The 15,274-nt window shown below is 42.3% G+C and overlaps 1 protein-coding gene across 1 annotated transcript; it reads right to left on the reverse strand.

Annotated features, from left to right (window-relative positions):
* Positions 1-1,658: 1,658 nt before the first annotated feature.
* LOC115104016 (mitochondrial dynamics protein MID51-like) lies at positions 1,659-13,528 on the reverse strand. Its single transcript, XM_029625151.2, has 5 exons — positions 13,440-13,528; positions 13,099-13,280; positions 12,692-12,872; positions 7,754-8,016; positions 1,659-7,557 (listed from the first exon to the last, which is right to left on the reverse strand). The coding sequence occupies exons 2-5, from the start codon at positions 13,243-13,245 to the stop codon at positions 6,730-6,732; spliced, it is 1,419 nt and encodes a 472-aa protein (XP_029481011.1). The 5' UTR covers positions 13,246-13,280; positions 13,440-13,528; the 3' UTR covers positions 1,659-6,729.
* Between the last annotated feature and the right edge of the window lie 1,746 nt (positions 13,529-15,274).

Raw genomic sequence — 15,274 nt, forward strand, 5'->3', positions numbered from 1 at the left:
TGGTTGTATGCTTCGGGCAGACACCCTTGGAGTTTAAGTGCCCTTAAAGAAGCTATACTTGTGTGTTAAGTACAGGGAAGGAAATGGACCCAACTGTCACAACCCCACCCTTTTCCCTATTGCAGGTGTAGGGATTAAGAATTTTATGCACTGGTCAACGGAGTTAGTAGGCCTGATTTTACTAGCCGGTTTCAAAATCTATGCCATGCCATTTTTGACTAGCCGAATAGTTGAACATTTACTACTAGCTTGGTCTGAAGAGTACTAGCTTAATTTCCATCTTTGCCGGCAGCCAGCTACCCGTTGCTTCACCTGCTGTATCCCACCCAAAGATTATTTTCCCTACGAGCCTCATGATTTGAAATGATTTACTCATTTAAAATTTCACAGAAAAACCACGAACATCTGCTGCAACATTTATCAGAGTATACAAAGTGCTGTGTACCATTTCAGTTCCAGAGCTAAAGTTAAATAGAAAACCATCATAAAAACACATTGCATGGAAGCATATCGTCGCTAGGCTGAAATCCACAAGGTAGTTGTCTATTTTAGGCTTCATAAGATGTAACAAGCTTGCGTGGCAAAATGACCAACAGCACAGAAATTATAGTTGAAGACAAATCTGCACACACACATCCTCTATTTATAGAAAGTCCCATGAATTCAGTACATCTGAAGTGAAGCACTTGTTCAGAACACTACTGTGGTTATAGCATTACCAAACGCTTTCTGGTTACAAATGTACAATAAATAGTAAACTCTACACAAAGATTTAGTTGTATATTGCACTACTGTACCAAAGCACACCCTCCACTCCTAGTAGAAGACTACCTGTGTGAGACAGCGGTAATTGGGAAGATAGAAGAAAAAAAATCACAGATGTGCAAAGTGATAATTTAGGAATTGTTATGCAAATATGCATAACAATGTTGAAGGCTTGTGATTGAACACTGGACATCTTGGCATGGGATGGTTATAGCTGCCACCTGACCTGGTTTAAATCCCAGTCTGCTGGACATCAACTCGGTCAACACCAGATTAACCCTGGCAGTCTTTCAATGTGGGTTTACCAGAGCCCTTAAATGCACACAGTGTAAAGTTAATGGAACTATAAATAATAAGGGAAATGTCTGAACTGAACACTCCTTTGTTCCAATATCCACACTAACATACCACCAAGAATGAAGCAATGTATAGGGTTGGGCATGCATTCCAAATAAGTGGTATGATGAAGTGGATATGGGAATATAGCCCACGTGTCCTCGGCCAAAGTATCTCTTCGAGAAATAAGCCACGTCCAGTGCCTTCAGGAAGTATTCACAACCCCAGACTTGTTCCACAAATGAAAAGCTGAAATGTCTTGAGTCAATAAGTATTCAACTCCTTAGTTATGGAAAGCCTAAATAAGTTCAAGAGTAAAATGTGCTTAACAAGTCACATACATTGCATGGACTATGCAGAATAGTGTTTAACATGATTTTTTTGAATGACTACCTCATCTCTTGTAACCCACACACAACTATCTGCAAGGTCCCTCAGTCAAGACGTGAATTTCAAACACAGATTCAACCCCAAAAGACCAGGGAGGTTTTCCAATGCCTCGCAAAGAAAGGCATCTATTGGCAGATGGGTAAAAAAAGAAAAGCAGACATTGAATATTCCTTTGAGCATGGTGAAGTTATTAATTACATAGTTTTAAATACACCATTGATAAACCAGAGTTTAAAGGCTGTGATAGAAAACTGAGGATGGATCAACAACATCGTAGTTACTCCACAATACTAACCTAAATGACAGAGTGAAAAGAAGAAAGCCTGTACAGAATAAAAATATTCCAGAACATGCATCCTGTTTGCAATAAGGCACTGAATAAAAACTGCAAGAACTTTGGCAAAGAAATCAACTTTATGTCCTGAATACAAAGCGTTATATTTGGGGCAAATCAAACAGCACATCACAGAGTACCACTCTTCATATATTCAAGCATGGCGGTGGCTGCATCATGTTATGGGTCTGCTTGTCATTGGCAACGCCTAGGGAGTTTTTTTGGATTAAAATGTTTTAAAAAGCTAAGCAAAGGCAAAATCCTAGAGGAAAACCTGGTTCAGTCTGCTTTCCAACAGACACTGGGAGACACATTCACCTTTCAGCAGAACAATAACCTAAAAAACAAGGCCAAAGACAACATTGAATATTCCTGAGTGGCCTAGTTACAGTTGACTTAATGTTGGCTTGAAGATCTATGACAAGACTTGAAAATGGCTGTCTAGCAACAACCAACTTGACAGAGCTTGAAGAATAAAAAACAAAAGTACAGATAAATGTTCAATCCTGGTGTGCAAAGCACTTAGCTGTAATCGCTGCAAAGTGATTCTAACATGTATTGACTAAAGGGGTGTGAATACTTACGGAAATTATATATTTCTGTATTTAATTTTCAATACATTTGCAAAAACATTTTTTCACTTTGTCATTTATGAGGTATTGTCTGTAGATGGGTGAGAAATATATATTTAATACATTTTGAATTGAGGCTGTAACACAACAAAATGTGTAAGAAGTCAAGAGGTATGATTGCTTTCTGAAGACACTGTATCATGACTGAGCAAGAGTTACCTTATACCAGTAGGGGCCACTGAAGCAAGATCAGACACTATGTGCAACTGGAAACAATATTTTTTTTCCCACAGTGACTGACAAAGAGGTGTTCTGTTTTTGGTAATTTTGCTCTCAGCTTAACAACCCAACTATCACAAAGTTTAATTTGCAAATGCACACCAACCATTTTGTGTTATGAGTAGGAGAAAGTCATGGCAGATTTTTCATACAAGGTATGCAACAACCAGTTCTACCTAACAAAGATCTATGAATGAACATATAGGTCAAGCATTTCATCTTAATGTCACAAGACATTTGACATCATAGACAGTACAAAGATGGTGTATAACAACTATGATTAACTTTCTACATTGGTATTGTTACTCGTGCAAACGGCAAACCTACCTAAGATGAAAGTATATATTCTTATTTCTCAACCTTCTTTCATTCAACAACTTTGTGGGAGGAGTACTAGGAAACACAAATCATCCGCAACTTAAATCCCATGAAGATAGGAGGTTTCTATGTGATTTATACAATAGGCCTTATAGTGGGTGCTTCCACCAGTGGAGGCTGCTGAGGGGAGGACGATAATGGTTAGAATGCAGTGAATGGAATCAAAACACATGAATGTGTTTGATAACATTCACTCCATTCCGGCCATTATTGAGCCGTCCTCCCCTCAGCAGCCTCCACTGGTTTCTACCTTTGCAAAGTTTGCTTCAATTTCAGAAATAACTGCAAGTTGAGCTAAGTTGAACCAAAATCAAAAACACTCGCTTCAAGAACGTGGGGCAACATGTTCTTTTTAACTCAAGAATGTCAAGATTTCAGTCGTACCACAAGCATTTATTTGCTTTAGGGGCGGCTCACATGGTCAATATTACATTCTATCCATTTACACAGTGGTAGAATAGGCTAAGTGTGTGACCTGGTCCCATACTGTATGGAGTGTATAAGCAACTCTTCTAGCCATGCCAATGCCATACATGACGAGAAGAGTTGGCTACAGCACAAACTGTACGATACCATTCTACAGTACCAGAAGTGCCCTGCAGTAGAAGAACAACCCCTGCCATGTCCCACTCACTGGTCTTGTTTCCTCGTGGACCACAACAGTGCTTAAGACAATTTACCTTGTTAGGGGTGGCAGTACTGACGGTGTCACCAAACTATCGGTCCATTTGAACTGGCATCTCATGTCAGAGTGTAATAAGCACCCTGCCTCCAAGTCTCAGCTAAATAGTAAGCTATATACACTAACGGTCAAAAGTTTTATAAACGCCAACTCATTCAAGGGGTTTTCTTAATTTTTTGCTATTTTCTACATTGGGGCGGCAGCGTAGCCTAGTGGTTAGAGCGTTGGACTAGTAACCGGATTTCGCTACACTCGCATTAACATCTGCTAACCATGTGTATGTGACAAATAAAATTTGATTTGAAGGTTGCAAGTTCAAACCCCCGAGCTGACAAGGTACAAATCTGTCGTTCTGCCCCTGAACAGGCAGTTAACCCACTGTTCCCAGGCAGTCATTGAAAATAAGAATGTGTTCTTAACTGACTTGCCTGGTTAAATAAAAAGGTTAAAAAAATATAAATTGTAGAATATTAGTGAAGACATCAAAACTATGAAATAACACATATGGATTTTTTTATTTTACCTTTATTTAACTAGGCAAGTCAGTTAAGAACAAATTCTTATTTTCAATGACGGCCTAGGAACAGTGGGTTAACTGCCTGTTCAGGGGCAGAACGACAGATTTGTACCTTGTCAGCTCGGGGGTTTGAACTTGCAACCTTCCGGTTACTAGTCCAACGCTCTAACCACTAGGAATAATTTAGCAACCAAAAGAAAGTGTTGTACCAAATCAAAATATATTTGATCTATTTCCGATTCTTCAAATAGCCACCATTTGCCTTGAAGACAGCTTTGGTTAAAAGTTAATTTGTGGAATAGATTTATTTCTTAATGTGTTTGAGCCAATCAGTTGTGTTGTGACAAGGTAGAGGTGGTATACAGAAGATAGCCCTACTTGGTAAAAGACCAATCCATATAAATGGCAAGAATAGCTCAAATAAGCAAAGAGAAATTACAGTCCATCGTTACTTTAAGACATGGTTAGTCAATAATGAAAATTCCAAGAACTTTTAAAGTTTCTTCCAAGTGCAGTCGCAAAAACCATCAAGCGCTATGATGAAACTCTCATGAGGACCGCCAGAGGAATGGAAGACCCAGTGTTAACTCTGCTGAAGAGGACAAGTTCATTAGAGTTTACCAGCCTCAGAAATTGCAGCCCAAATAAATGCTTCATAGTTCAATTAACAGGCACATCAACTGTTCAGAGGAGACTGTGCGAATCAGGCCTTCATGGTCAAATTGCTGCAAAGAATCCACTGCTAAAGGACACCAATAAGAAGAGGAGACCGGCTTGGGCCAAGAAACACAAGCAACGGACATTAGACCGGTGGAAATTTGTCCTTTGGTCTGGAGTCCAAATTGGAGATTTTTGGTTCCAACCACTGTGTCTTTGTGAGACGGGGTGTGGGTTAACGGATGATCTCCGCATGTGTATTTCCCACCGTAAAGCATGTAGGTGTTATGGTGTGGGGGTGCTTTGCTGTTGACAATGTCTGTGATTTTATTTCGAAATCAAGGCACACTTAACCAGTGTGGCTACCACAGCGATACGCCACCCCATCTGATTTGGGCTTAGTGGGACTATCATTCGTTTTTCAACAGAACAATGACCTAACACACCTCCAGGGTGTGTAAGGGCTATTTTATCAATAATGAGAGTGACGGAGTGCTGCATCAGATGACCTGGCCTCCACAATCACCTCACCTCAACCCAACTGAGATGGTTTGGGATGAGTCGGACCGCAGAGTGAAGGAAAAGCAGCCAACAAGTGCTCAGCATATGTGGGAACTCCAAGACTGTTGGAAAAGCATTCCAGGTGAAGCTGGTTGAGAGAATGCCAAGAGTGTGCAAAGCTGTCAAGGCAAAGCGTAGCTATATGAAGAATCTCAAATACAAGATGCATTTTGATTTGTTTAACAATTTTTTGCTACTACATGATTCCATGTGTGTTATTTCATAGTTTTGAGAACTTAACTAATATTCTACAATGTAGAAAATAGTAAAAATAAAGAGAAACCCTTGAATGAGTAGGTGTTCTAAAACTTTTGACCGGTAATGTATGTAGAGACCAATAATGCTAGAGCCGATTATTGAGGCTTGTTCACTTGACCGAAAGATCTTTCATGCCCCTGTTAAGACATGATATTAACTCGCATTAGACTAATGTTACCCATCATAATCTCAGTTTGAAAGACCAGCAATCTGAGAATGGAACTAACAAAATATCTTTCAAATAGACCAATTTCCATTCCCACATAAATTATAATTAATAAATATAATATTTTTCCGACATCATTCATTCCAAATTGGTTACATAATATTACGGTAACATAATATTAGCCAATGAAGCAATCCCCAATTCAACAAACACTGAGCCCTAAACCAAGGGATATACTACGAAGCAGGTTCAACTTTGATAAACAACCAGAAATAACTAGATTATTTTGGTTCATTAAGAAAGCTTAATTTAGACCAAGCCCATTTGAAGATGATCTTTCTGCATAAAAAAAGTAATTTTTAGGATATCTAGGCAAGTTAGCTGGCTAACTTCTTGATCATGCTTTTTAGTATACCCCTCTGTACAGTACTATTTATAAATGGCTTACGTGCACCATTATGAAGAGACTGGTTTCATCATCTGAGGTTTAACTGGTATTTGGATGATCCGGTATTTGAATTTAGCAGATATGGCTTGCATGTCAAAAATATGTTTTTAAACATATCCTACCAAAGTGGTTGATTTTGCATTTCTACTTAATCACAAACATAATTACACAAATAAAAAAAGTACAAGAGAAACATATTGATTGATGAAACAGCAACTCCAGACACGTGATGTTGACTCAATCACACAGCAACGTGGTCACAGGGGACATGGTCCATGTCTGAAGCACATATGAATTACCTATCATATCCTCTTCTGCAGTATGGAATCTATGGAACCTTAGAATTATATACCATCTGTCCTAAACCCTAGAACCCATGACCAGACTCAGTCAGAATAAAGAGTCCTTAGGAGTCCCTCTGGGTCAGAGAGAGAACAGTAGAGGGTATATCCTAGCTCATCCACCTCCACTGGCGTCAGCTCACAGAACAGGTTGACCTTTGGGATCAGGGCACAGGGGAGCCTCCCAGCCTCTAGGTGTCCCACGAGCGAGCGGAGCAACTGCAGAAAGCGGTCAGCCAGCGCCACCTGGGTCCAGTCGCCCTCCTTCTCGCTCAGCAGCAGCATGGCGCTGGTGAGCTGACTGGCCGACAGGCACGCCAGGGCGGGGTTCAGCTTGCACACAGCTTTAGTCACCTTGAGGCAGACGCAGCGGCAGCCCCCGTCCTCCTGGTCCAGCGCCCGCAGGCGCGCAGTCTCCGCCACGCGGAAGCTTTGCCGCCAAAGGTTTTCGTGGCGCTCAGCAGCCAGCCTGTGTGGTTTGGCGATCAGCGAGGCGCCGTCGTCCATCACCAGCAGAGGCAGGAAGTCCACATAAAGATGGCGGTCCGTCTTGTACTGGACCTCCAGGGTGAGCGTCTCCGAGGGAACCACCGGCCGGATCACGTAGTCCAGAACACTGCCGATGGCCGGCCAGTTGATGGAGCCCGCCACCAGCTTCTCGAACACCTCCAAGACAGACTTGGGGGAGAGGTAGCCTCCTACCATGCAGCGGTCCCAGTAGCTGCTGCCTCGGGGGAAGTATTCCAGGTTCTCCCTGCGAATCAGCCAGAAGCCCGGAACATTCATAATGGTGTCCTCACCGGGCACTGACGACCACAGGTTCTTCTCCAGGGTCAGAGGGACCATGAGCTGAGCGTGATCCGCTGTCACCACCTGAGAAAGAGTGGGAGAGAGCAAATAGTGTTATTCTTGTAAACCACAACATTTCAAACCCAGAGATGAGCACAGAGATAAAAAAAAAAGCATTGTTTGTGGTCACAACACTCCTGAGCCTGTGAAGTGATATCTATCCTTTATCCCCTTCCCCCGGAGGGATAATACAATTGTCCTACTACTACCCTCTTATTACCTGCAGGTCATCGTAGAGGCTGCCGCTGAGGTACATCTCTCGGAGGGGCATGTCGGGCAGCTTGCCGTGCAGGAAGATCCTCAGCTCAGCGCAGATGTCCAGGGCGGCCCGGCGGGCTGTGGCCTGCTCCTCAGCGGGAATGGTCACCCGCTCCTGGTAGAATTCCCACAGTTTCTCCTGTAAGGAGAGGCGCATCCTGGCACGGAGGAGGTCGGTCTCTCCTGCAACGCTACGTCCCCGCCCCGTCGCCCTCCGCATGCAGTCTGAGGGGGATACAGCCACGACAGGCAGAGGTTAGTAATGTGCAGGTATGGGTAAAATAACCATTAAAAAATAATAATAATAATCAGCATATACAATGCATATAAGCCCATGTGGGCTGGACATTCTGATAATGCCAGACACTTTAATAATGAAATAAATCAATCAAATATGTTGAAAGGGCATGGGAGGTAAATAAGAACCAAAGAAAGGATATTGGGTGACGACAGGAAATCAAACCCAACTAATGGGAACAAGTACCACGAGAGAGGGTGCTAAACAAACGATCCTCTCCTACAGAGAGTAACCTACTACTAAAGCCGGGCATACGCTACACCATTTCTTAAGTTGAGATCAGACCGTATTGAGAATCCTCACGACCAAGTAGAGATTCTTGTAGTGTGTGACCCCCCCTTACATTTACATTTAAGTCATTTAGCAGACGCTCTTATCCAGAGCGACTTACCCCCTTGGTTTGTGCCACATTGTTTAGCGTGAGCACCAATATGTTGGTAAGACAAAGAAACGACACAAAAGACAGTCGTTAAATGTGAGAGGCTCAGCAATGTTAGGATTTTGAAAGTTGTGTAGTGTACACCCGGCATAAGAGAACCATCCAAAATACCACAGACTGAGGTATTTTTTTACTTTATAAAATAAATATCTAATGGAGCTCAATAGAAACTAGCCATCTGAGCAGTGGTGGGCCATCAGGGCCAGCAAGGCCTTCTCTGCTGGCCTAAACATCATCAGAATATATATATATATTTTTTTATATATTTTCCCACAAATACACATTAAATTATTCCCCAGAGTACTCTTCATTTCATAGCTTTCCTCTTGGTTGCACTGCTTCCAGCCCCAGGTTGAGATTTGGACTGGGCTGGTCTTTATGTTAGATCTTTTATCCAATCATATTCAGCAATCATGTGTTGCCAGGGGTCTAAAATCTGCTCCCAGGCCTTCAGAATCAACAGTGTGGGCGCTTGTTGCTTAACGTGAATGGAAATGAAAATTTAGTGTCAACCAATCAGCTTTAGAGTTGGCTATTGTACGCCTGCTGGCTGGCTCCAGTGTTACCAATATTGAGAGGCAGGTCTATGCAGAACTAGGAATCTGAATTTGATAAACAAATTCATTTGCGTACTACTAAGCTGTTTTTTCAACCCACAATGGCGGAAGGAGGAGAAGATATCGATTTGGTCGAGGATATAATTATAACGCCATTCTCAAGACAAACTTTTCAAGAAAAGTTAGACATTGTAAGGAGAGGTCGCCCGACGCCGACGCTACAAAGCCTGTCACAGGCGGGAAAGGGGTTCGTTCGCCACTTTCAAAGTTCCAACTACGAGCGCTATCAATGGCTAACAGGCTCCGAGAAGCACTGCAAACTGTACTGCTGGGAATGCCTATTATTACAATTGAGCGAGAGAGGCGCAGGTTCAGTCAAATCTACGATGACACAGCGCATCTCAAGTTCACCCAGCGCACGCAGAGGCCCAGCACAAGGAGACCCTCACACATACTACCAACAACTCCACAACAATATTCTGGACAACATTCTTTGCCAGATTCGAAACAGGTTTCAAGACCACGAAAAATTAATGTTTCTCTCCCTCCTGGACCCCCAGCACTTTCAGACCTACCGGAAAAAAATTATCCAGAGTCACGGAACACTGTTCAACCTATCCAAGCTAAAAACAGAACTGACTGTAATGTATGCTATGACTGATTTTAAGGAAAAAATCCCTCTGATCTCCTTGATTTCCTTAATCAGAAAAATCTGAATGGGGACATGGGGCAACTTTACACATTGGCATCCCTGTGTCCACGGCTTCTGTCGAGCGGTCATTCTCGGCCTTAAAGCGAATCAAAACGTATTCCAGAAATGCTACTGGACAGACTCGGCTTTCAGCATTAGCCTCCATGTCGATAGAAAAGGACTTCTTGGTGGAACTAAAAACGCACAGATTGTCGTAGTCTGAGTCATTGAAGTCTTGAGCTAAAGAAAGGAGGATGGATTTTGTGTTCAAATAATCAGTCTTTGGTGAGTAGGCATACAATGCATTTAATTTTTTATTAAATGTGTATGTATGTTTCGCATTTTATTTAGTTGATATTAAATAGCCTATATATTAACAAAATAAAATGGCAAATAGCCTATGTTGCAAATGATTTTTTTCCTTTCTTTTATTTTCAGTGAATAGTTACGTGTCTTTATCATCACGGTGAAACTGCTTTGGGTGCGACGCGACGCCTGGTTATACTGCGTTTCTGTCTAAATGTATAGTGTCCAGAGCCATGGCATCATAATGATGGTAATAAGAGGTGGATTAATTCGGGTGGGACTGTGTAGGACCTCACTGAAGGCCAAGTCCCCAGGCACGCCACTGCATCTGAGTCTATTTAGTGGGGCTTCTACTAACAAAACTATAGGGTCGTTCCATTCGATTTCAATAGCTTTGGCAGCACCCCTTTAAATTTGAACAAAACTTTCCATACATGTTTGCCCATGCTAGAAGTGGTCAGAAAGGGCATTTTTGGACCTGAATGCCAGAACATTCAGGAGAGAGGTGCCCAAAAATGTGATTCATGTTGCATACCCCACCATACCATGGGACATCCACTGCATGTCTTTATCTCTTGAAAATATAAAATGGCTCAGTTTGATATAATTTAAAAGCTTACAAACAGGATTGTCAAACTATTTGGTCATTTCTTTAAAACAAAAAAGGAAATAAAAAGCCTTTTTAAAAATATTTTCTCTTAACCTTTAACGTCAATTATCTAAAAATGTGTGAACACAGATTCACAAATGTTGTAGCTTGGATCCTATTTTACATCTGAGGTTTATGTTGCGACCGCCATCGGTTGAGACACAGCATGCACTTGAATACAGAGTGGGTGTAATGTTTTGGCTGATGAATGCACTAAAATGGGAATGACATCGACATTTCAACTTTCCAATTGGACCACAAAGATGATTGGAGGTGTATGAATATGTCGAAGATAAATACACGACGCAGAGGACATGAGGTCAAAAGTACTGAAAGTCAATAGGGAATTATCAATGGAAATAGTTGGTTTTCAGTTCAACATCTGTTAGGAATGTCAGTCCTGAACTTATAGCTAGCTACATGTGGCACGTTCTCATTGGTCCAACCTGAGATAGGATACTTGTTATTTGGCCATTGGCCCAGTTTTATCGCAAGGAATTCTAATTGGTCAACCACAGGCTAGGGCTGGGTTACAAAAAATGACATCCTGTCCCTTTGTTCTGTGTAATGAATTATTGGGGACAATCACTGAGGACAGGGGAGCATGAACATCTACCTCCATGCATGATCCGTCCTCTTTGAATAAGAATAAACCAATTTTCCTCCCTCTGATTTGCTTTGGGGTCTGTGTTATTGAAGAGTAACATCAACTGCTAACAGAGGTCCACACAGAAAATATTGACTTGAATGGGAATATCAGTTGTTTTAAAATTACAATGTCAATCTTCCATAAGAAACCTATTGAAATCATATAAATATAGATAATAGAATAGACATTCCATTTAAATTGACATTCGACGGTGGGTGGACCGGTGGCCATCTTTGCGGTAGTAATTGGAATGTCAAATTTCAATTCAATTTCAAAGGTGTACCAGCTAAATTGCAGCTGTCTGAAGGGATGGGTCCATTCTATGAATTATATTTCTATGATTAAAATGACACCCACCCAGTATTCAAGAGTGTGCTGTGTCTCAACCAATGGCAGGCACAACACATACAGTACACCTCAGATGATATACATCAGGGTCTAAGCATCAACATATGTCAAAATGAAAATAAATCTGAGTTTACATGTTTTTAGATCAATTCAATATTTTTTTAATGCAATTTATAATATAGTTTGACAACCCTGTTTTCAAGCTTTTAAATTATATCAAACTTAACCGTTAATCTTTTCAAGTGATGAATACATGGTTGTCTCATGGTATGGTATGCAAAAATGGGTCAACTTTGAGCACCTCTATCTCCTGCATGTTTTAGTATTCAGGTCCAAAAAATAATTTTCTGGGCAAATATGTATGAAAAGTTTAGTTCAAATCAAAAAAGGTGCGGTCAAAAACTGATTGAAATCAAATGGAACAACCCTATAGCTTCCTACAGCAAGCACTGAGAGTCAGTAGCATCACCCACAATACAGGAAGGACAGCCATCCTGCCATCAGCCATCCTGTAGTCAATAGACAAAGCCAAAGATTAGAAAACACTGCACAGAGATGAGGTCAAACCATCTGAAACACACTACTAACCCACTGTGACCACCTGCTACTACATCAATCCCAAGTGTTACCGTTCAGGCCTCACTCTGAACACAGATAGGCAATGTGTACGAGTGTGAGCAAGTGTGAGTCTAACAGGCGTCCCTGTGGTGCTTAGCAGTATAGATTCCTCGCTCACCAATCCTTACCGGTACTTGATCTCACATCCTCTACCTTGCCAACACGCATAACCATCCTGCTTGACAATGTACTAACCAGTCGCACCACTGAAAAAGTACCAGTTTGGTAGCGCCATTGGCAACGTTTCACACTGTGGGGTGAGCTAACGACACGATTGTAAATGTTGATAGTTGTAATGCGGAATAACATTGTGTGTGACACCCTAAATACATTAGCATACCTTACCTGGTTCAAAGGAGTTGGAGGTGATGGGTAGAGTCTGCAGTGACCTGCTCACTGTTGACTTCATGTCATGGTTAAGTACCCGTTGTGACGAGCCCATCCAGCTGGGCTCCTCCCAGCTCCTTTTCCCTAATGGTTCCATCTTAGTAGGGCTGGTCGGAGCACTTATGGCACGGTCATACATCTGAAAGGAGATTGAATTGAAAAGCTTTATTGTCCATTAGAATGTTTCATGAAATGGACTTGTCTTCCACTCGTGGTTAAAAACAGTGAAATTACTGATGTGGAGATCAGAAGCCAAATAGTGAGAGGTGATCACATTTAGCCTACAACTGAACTGGCACAAGGGACAAATAACGTACATGATAACATTTACAAGAAAATAATTGCTTAGAGAATGTCCCACTTACTCTTTTGACTGCTAGTGTTGCAATGCCAAGCATGGCAGCTCCTCCGACCCCAAGCACAAGCTTGGCATTAGAGAGCAAAAAGTCAACGGCCGTGCCCATTCCGTTGTCATCCTTCTTTCCTTTACGGTCACCGTTCACTCCCGCCATTCTGTCTTTGTGAATGTAGAGTTAATTTTTCCCTTCTATGAGAGAAGAACAAAGAAAGAACTTATGCAGATGTGAAGAGTCTTGCGTTCTATTACCATAACTCAAGGACTGTGTAACTTTCATTAATAAAATATGTATTATCATCTTATGAAAGCGATAGGATAGGTGGTCAGTTAAATATCTGAATAGTTTACCTGTTAGTGGTCTGACACAAGCACGTCTTGCTAAAGGTGTGGTTGGATGGTTGACCCCCACCTACATCAGCCCCCCCAGTCTACTGCTGAGGAAGAACTGGCCCCTCTTCAGTGCGCCCTCCTTGTCGCTCGGCACGGTCAGGGCCTGGCAGCGGCGGAACTCCCCGGCCACTGCGCGCTGGTAGCAGTTGCGGTCTGTGTAGTGAAGGTTGCGCCCTGCACGGAGCAGTGCTCGGTACAGCTCCAGCACCGCAATACGAGAACAGCCGCCCATTAGGGATGCACATGGAGAGGGGAGGACTCCTGTGAGGAGAGAGACAGTAGGACGTTTATTTATTTCAATAGAATAGGTCTTCATCATTATATGCAAGGGTAGTATTCTCTTTTATTTTCGAACACTGTCGCCTAGGCATCTGCCATTGGTGAAGCAGAGGGACAACATGGACCAAGTTAGGCTATACTAATCCTGAACAGTAACTTCAACTACTTGGTGGCAAGATGGCGCCGATAGAGATGACAGCTTCGCTTCAAGTCCTTAGGAAACTGTGCAGTATTTTGTTTTTTTTATGTATTATTTCTTACATTGTTAGCCCAGAAAACCTTAAGCGTTACTACATACAGCCGGGAAGAACTATTGGATATCAGACTTACCAGCAATACGACTAGGAATACGACTTTCCCAAAGTGGATCCTTTGTCTGCATCTCCCAAGGCATTTCAACTGATTCCAGAGGCCAACCCAAAACAATGCCGTAGGAGGAGAGGGTGCCAGAGAGGTCTTCTAGTGAGGCTTCGGATGCGTGCCCACCACCCACCGCTTCGGAGTATATTACTCGCTAATGTCCAGTCCCTAGTTAACAAAGTAAATGAAATTAGGGCAAGAGTTGTTTTCCAAAGAGATATCAGGGATTGTAACATGCTCTGTTTCACAGAGACATGGCTAGTTGGGGACTTGCTGTCAGAGTCCGTACAGCCAACGGGATTTTCAGTGCATCGCGCCGACAGAAGCAAACATCTCTCTGGTAAGAAGGGCGGGGTGTATGTTTCATGATTAACGACTCACGGTGTAATTGTAACAACATACAAGAACTCAAGTCCTTTTTTCACCTAGCCTAGAATTCCTTACAATCAAATGCAGACCGTATTATCTCCCAAGGGAACGCTCCTCGGTTATCGTCACAGCCATGCATATCCCCCGAAAGCGGATACCAAGACGTCCATCAAGGAACTCCACGCAAACTGAAAACCATGTATCCCGAGGTTGCATTTATTGTAGCTGGGGATTTAAACAAAGCTAATCAGAGAACAAGGCTACCTAAATTCTATCAGCATATCGATTGCAGTACACAAACAAGTAACACACTCAACAACTGCTACTCTAACTTCCGTGATGCATACAAGGCCCTCCCAGCCCTCCTTTTGGCAAATTTGACCATGACTCCATCTTGTTGCTCCCCTCCTATAGGCAAAAACTAAAACAGGAAGCGCCCTTGCTTAAGTCTAATCCAACACTGGTCTGACCAATTGGATTCCACGCTTCAATCACGTGGACTGGGATATGTTCCGGGTAGCCTCAGACAATGACGTATACGCTGACACGGTGAGCAAGTTTATAAGGAAGTGTATAGGAGATGTTGTACCCACTGTGACTATTAAAACCTTCCCTAACCAGGAACCGTGGATTGATGGCAGCATTCTCACAAAACTGAAAGCGCGTACCACTGCATTTAATCATGGCAAGGCGACGGGAAATATGACCGAATACAAACAGTGTAGTAAGGCAATCAAACAAGCAAAGCGTAAGTAGAGACAAAGTGGCTCAAACATGAGACGTAT

This window comes from Oncorhynchus nerka, linkage group LG21 (genome assembly GCF_034236695.1).
Source record: "Oncorhynchus nerka isolate Pitt River linkage group LG21, Oner_Uvic_2.0, whole genome shotgun sequence".
NCBI classification, from domain to species: Eukaryota; Metazoa; Chordata; class Actinopteri; order Salmoniformes; family Salmonidae; genus Oncorhynchus; species Oncorhynchus nerka.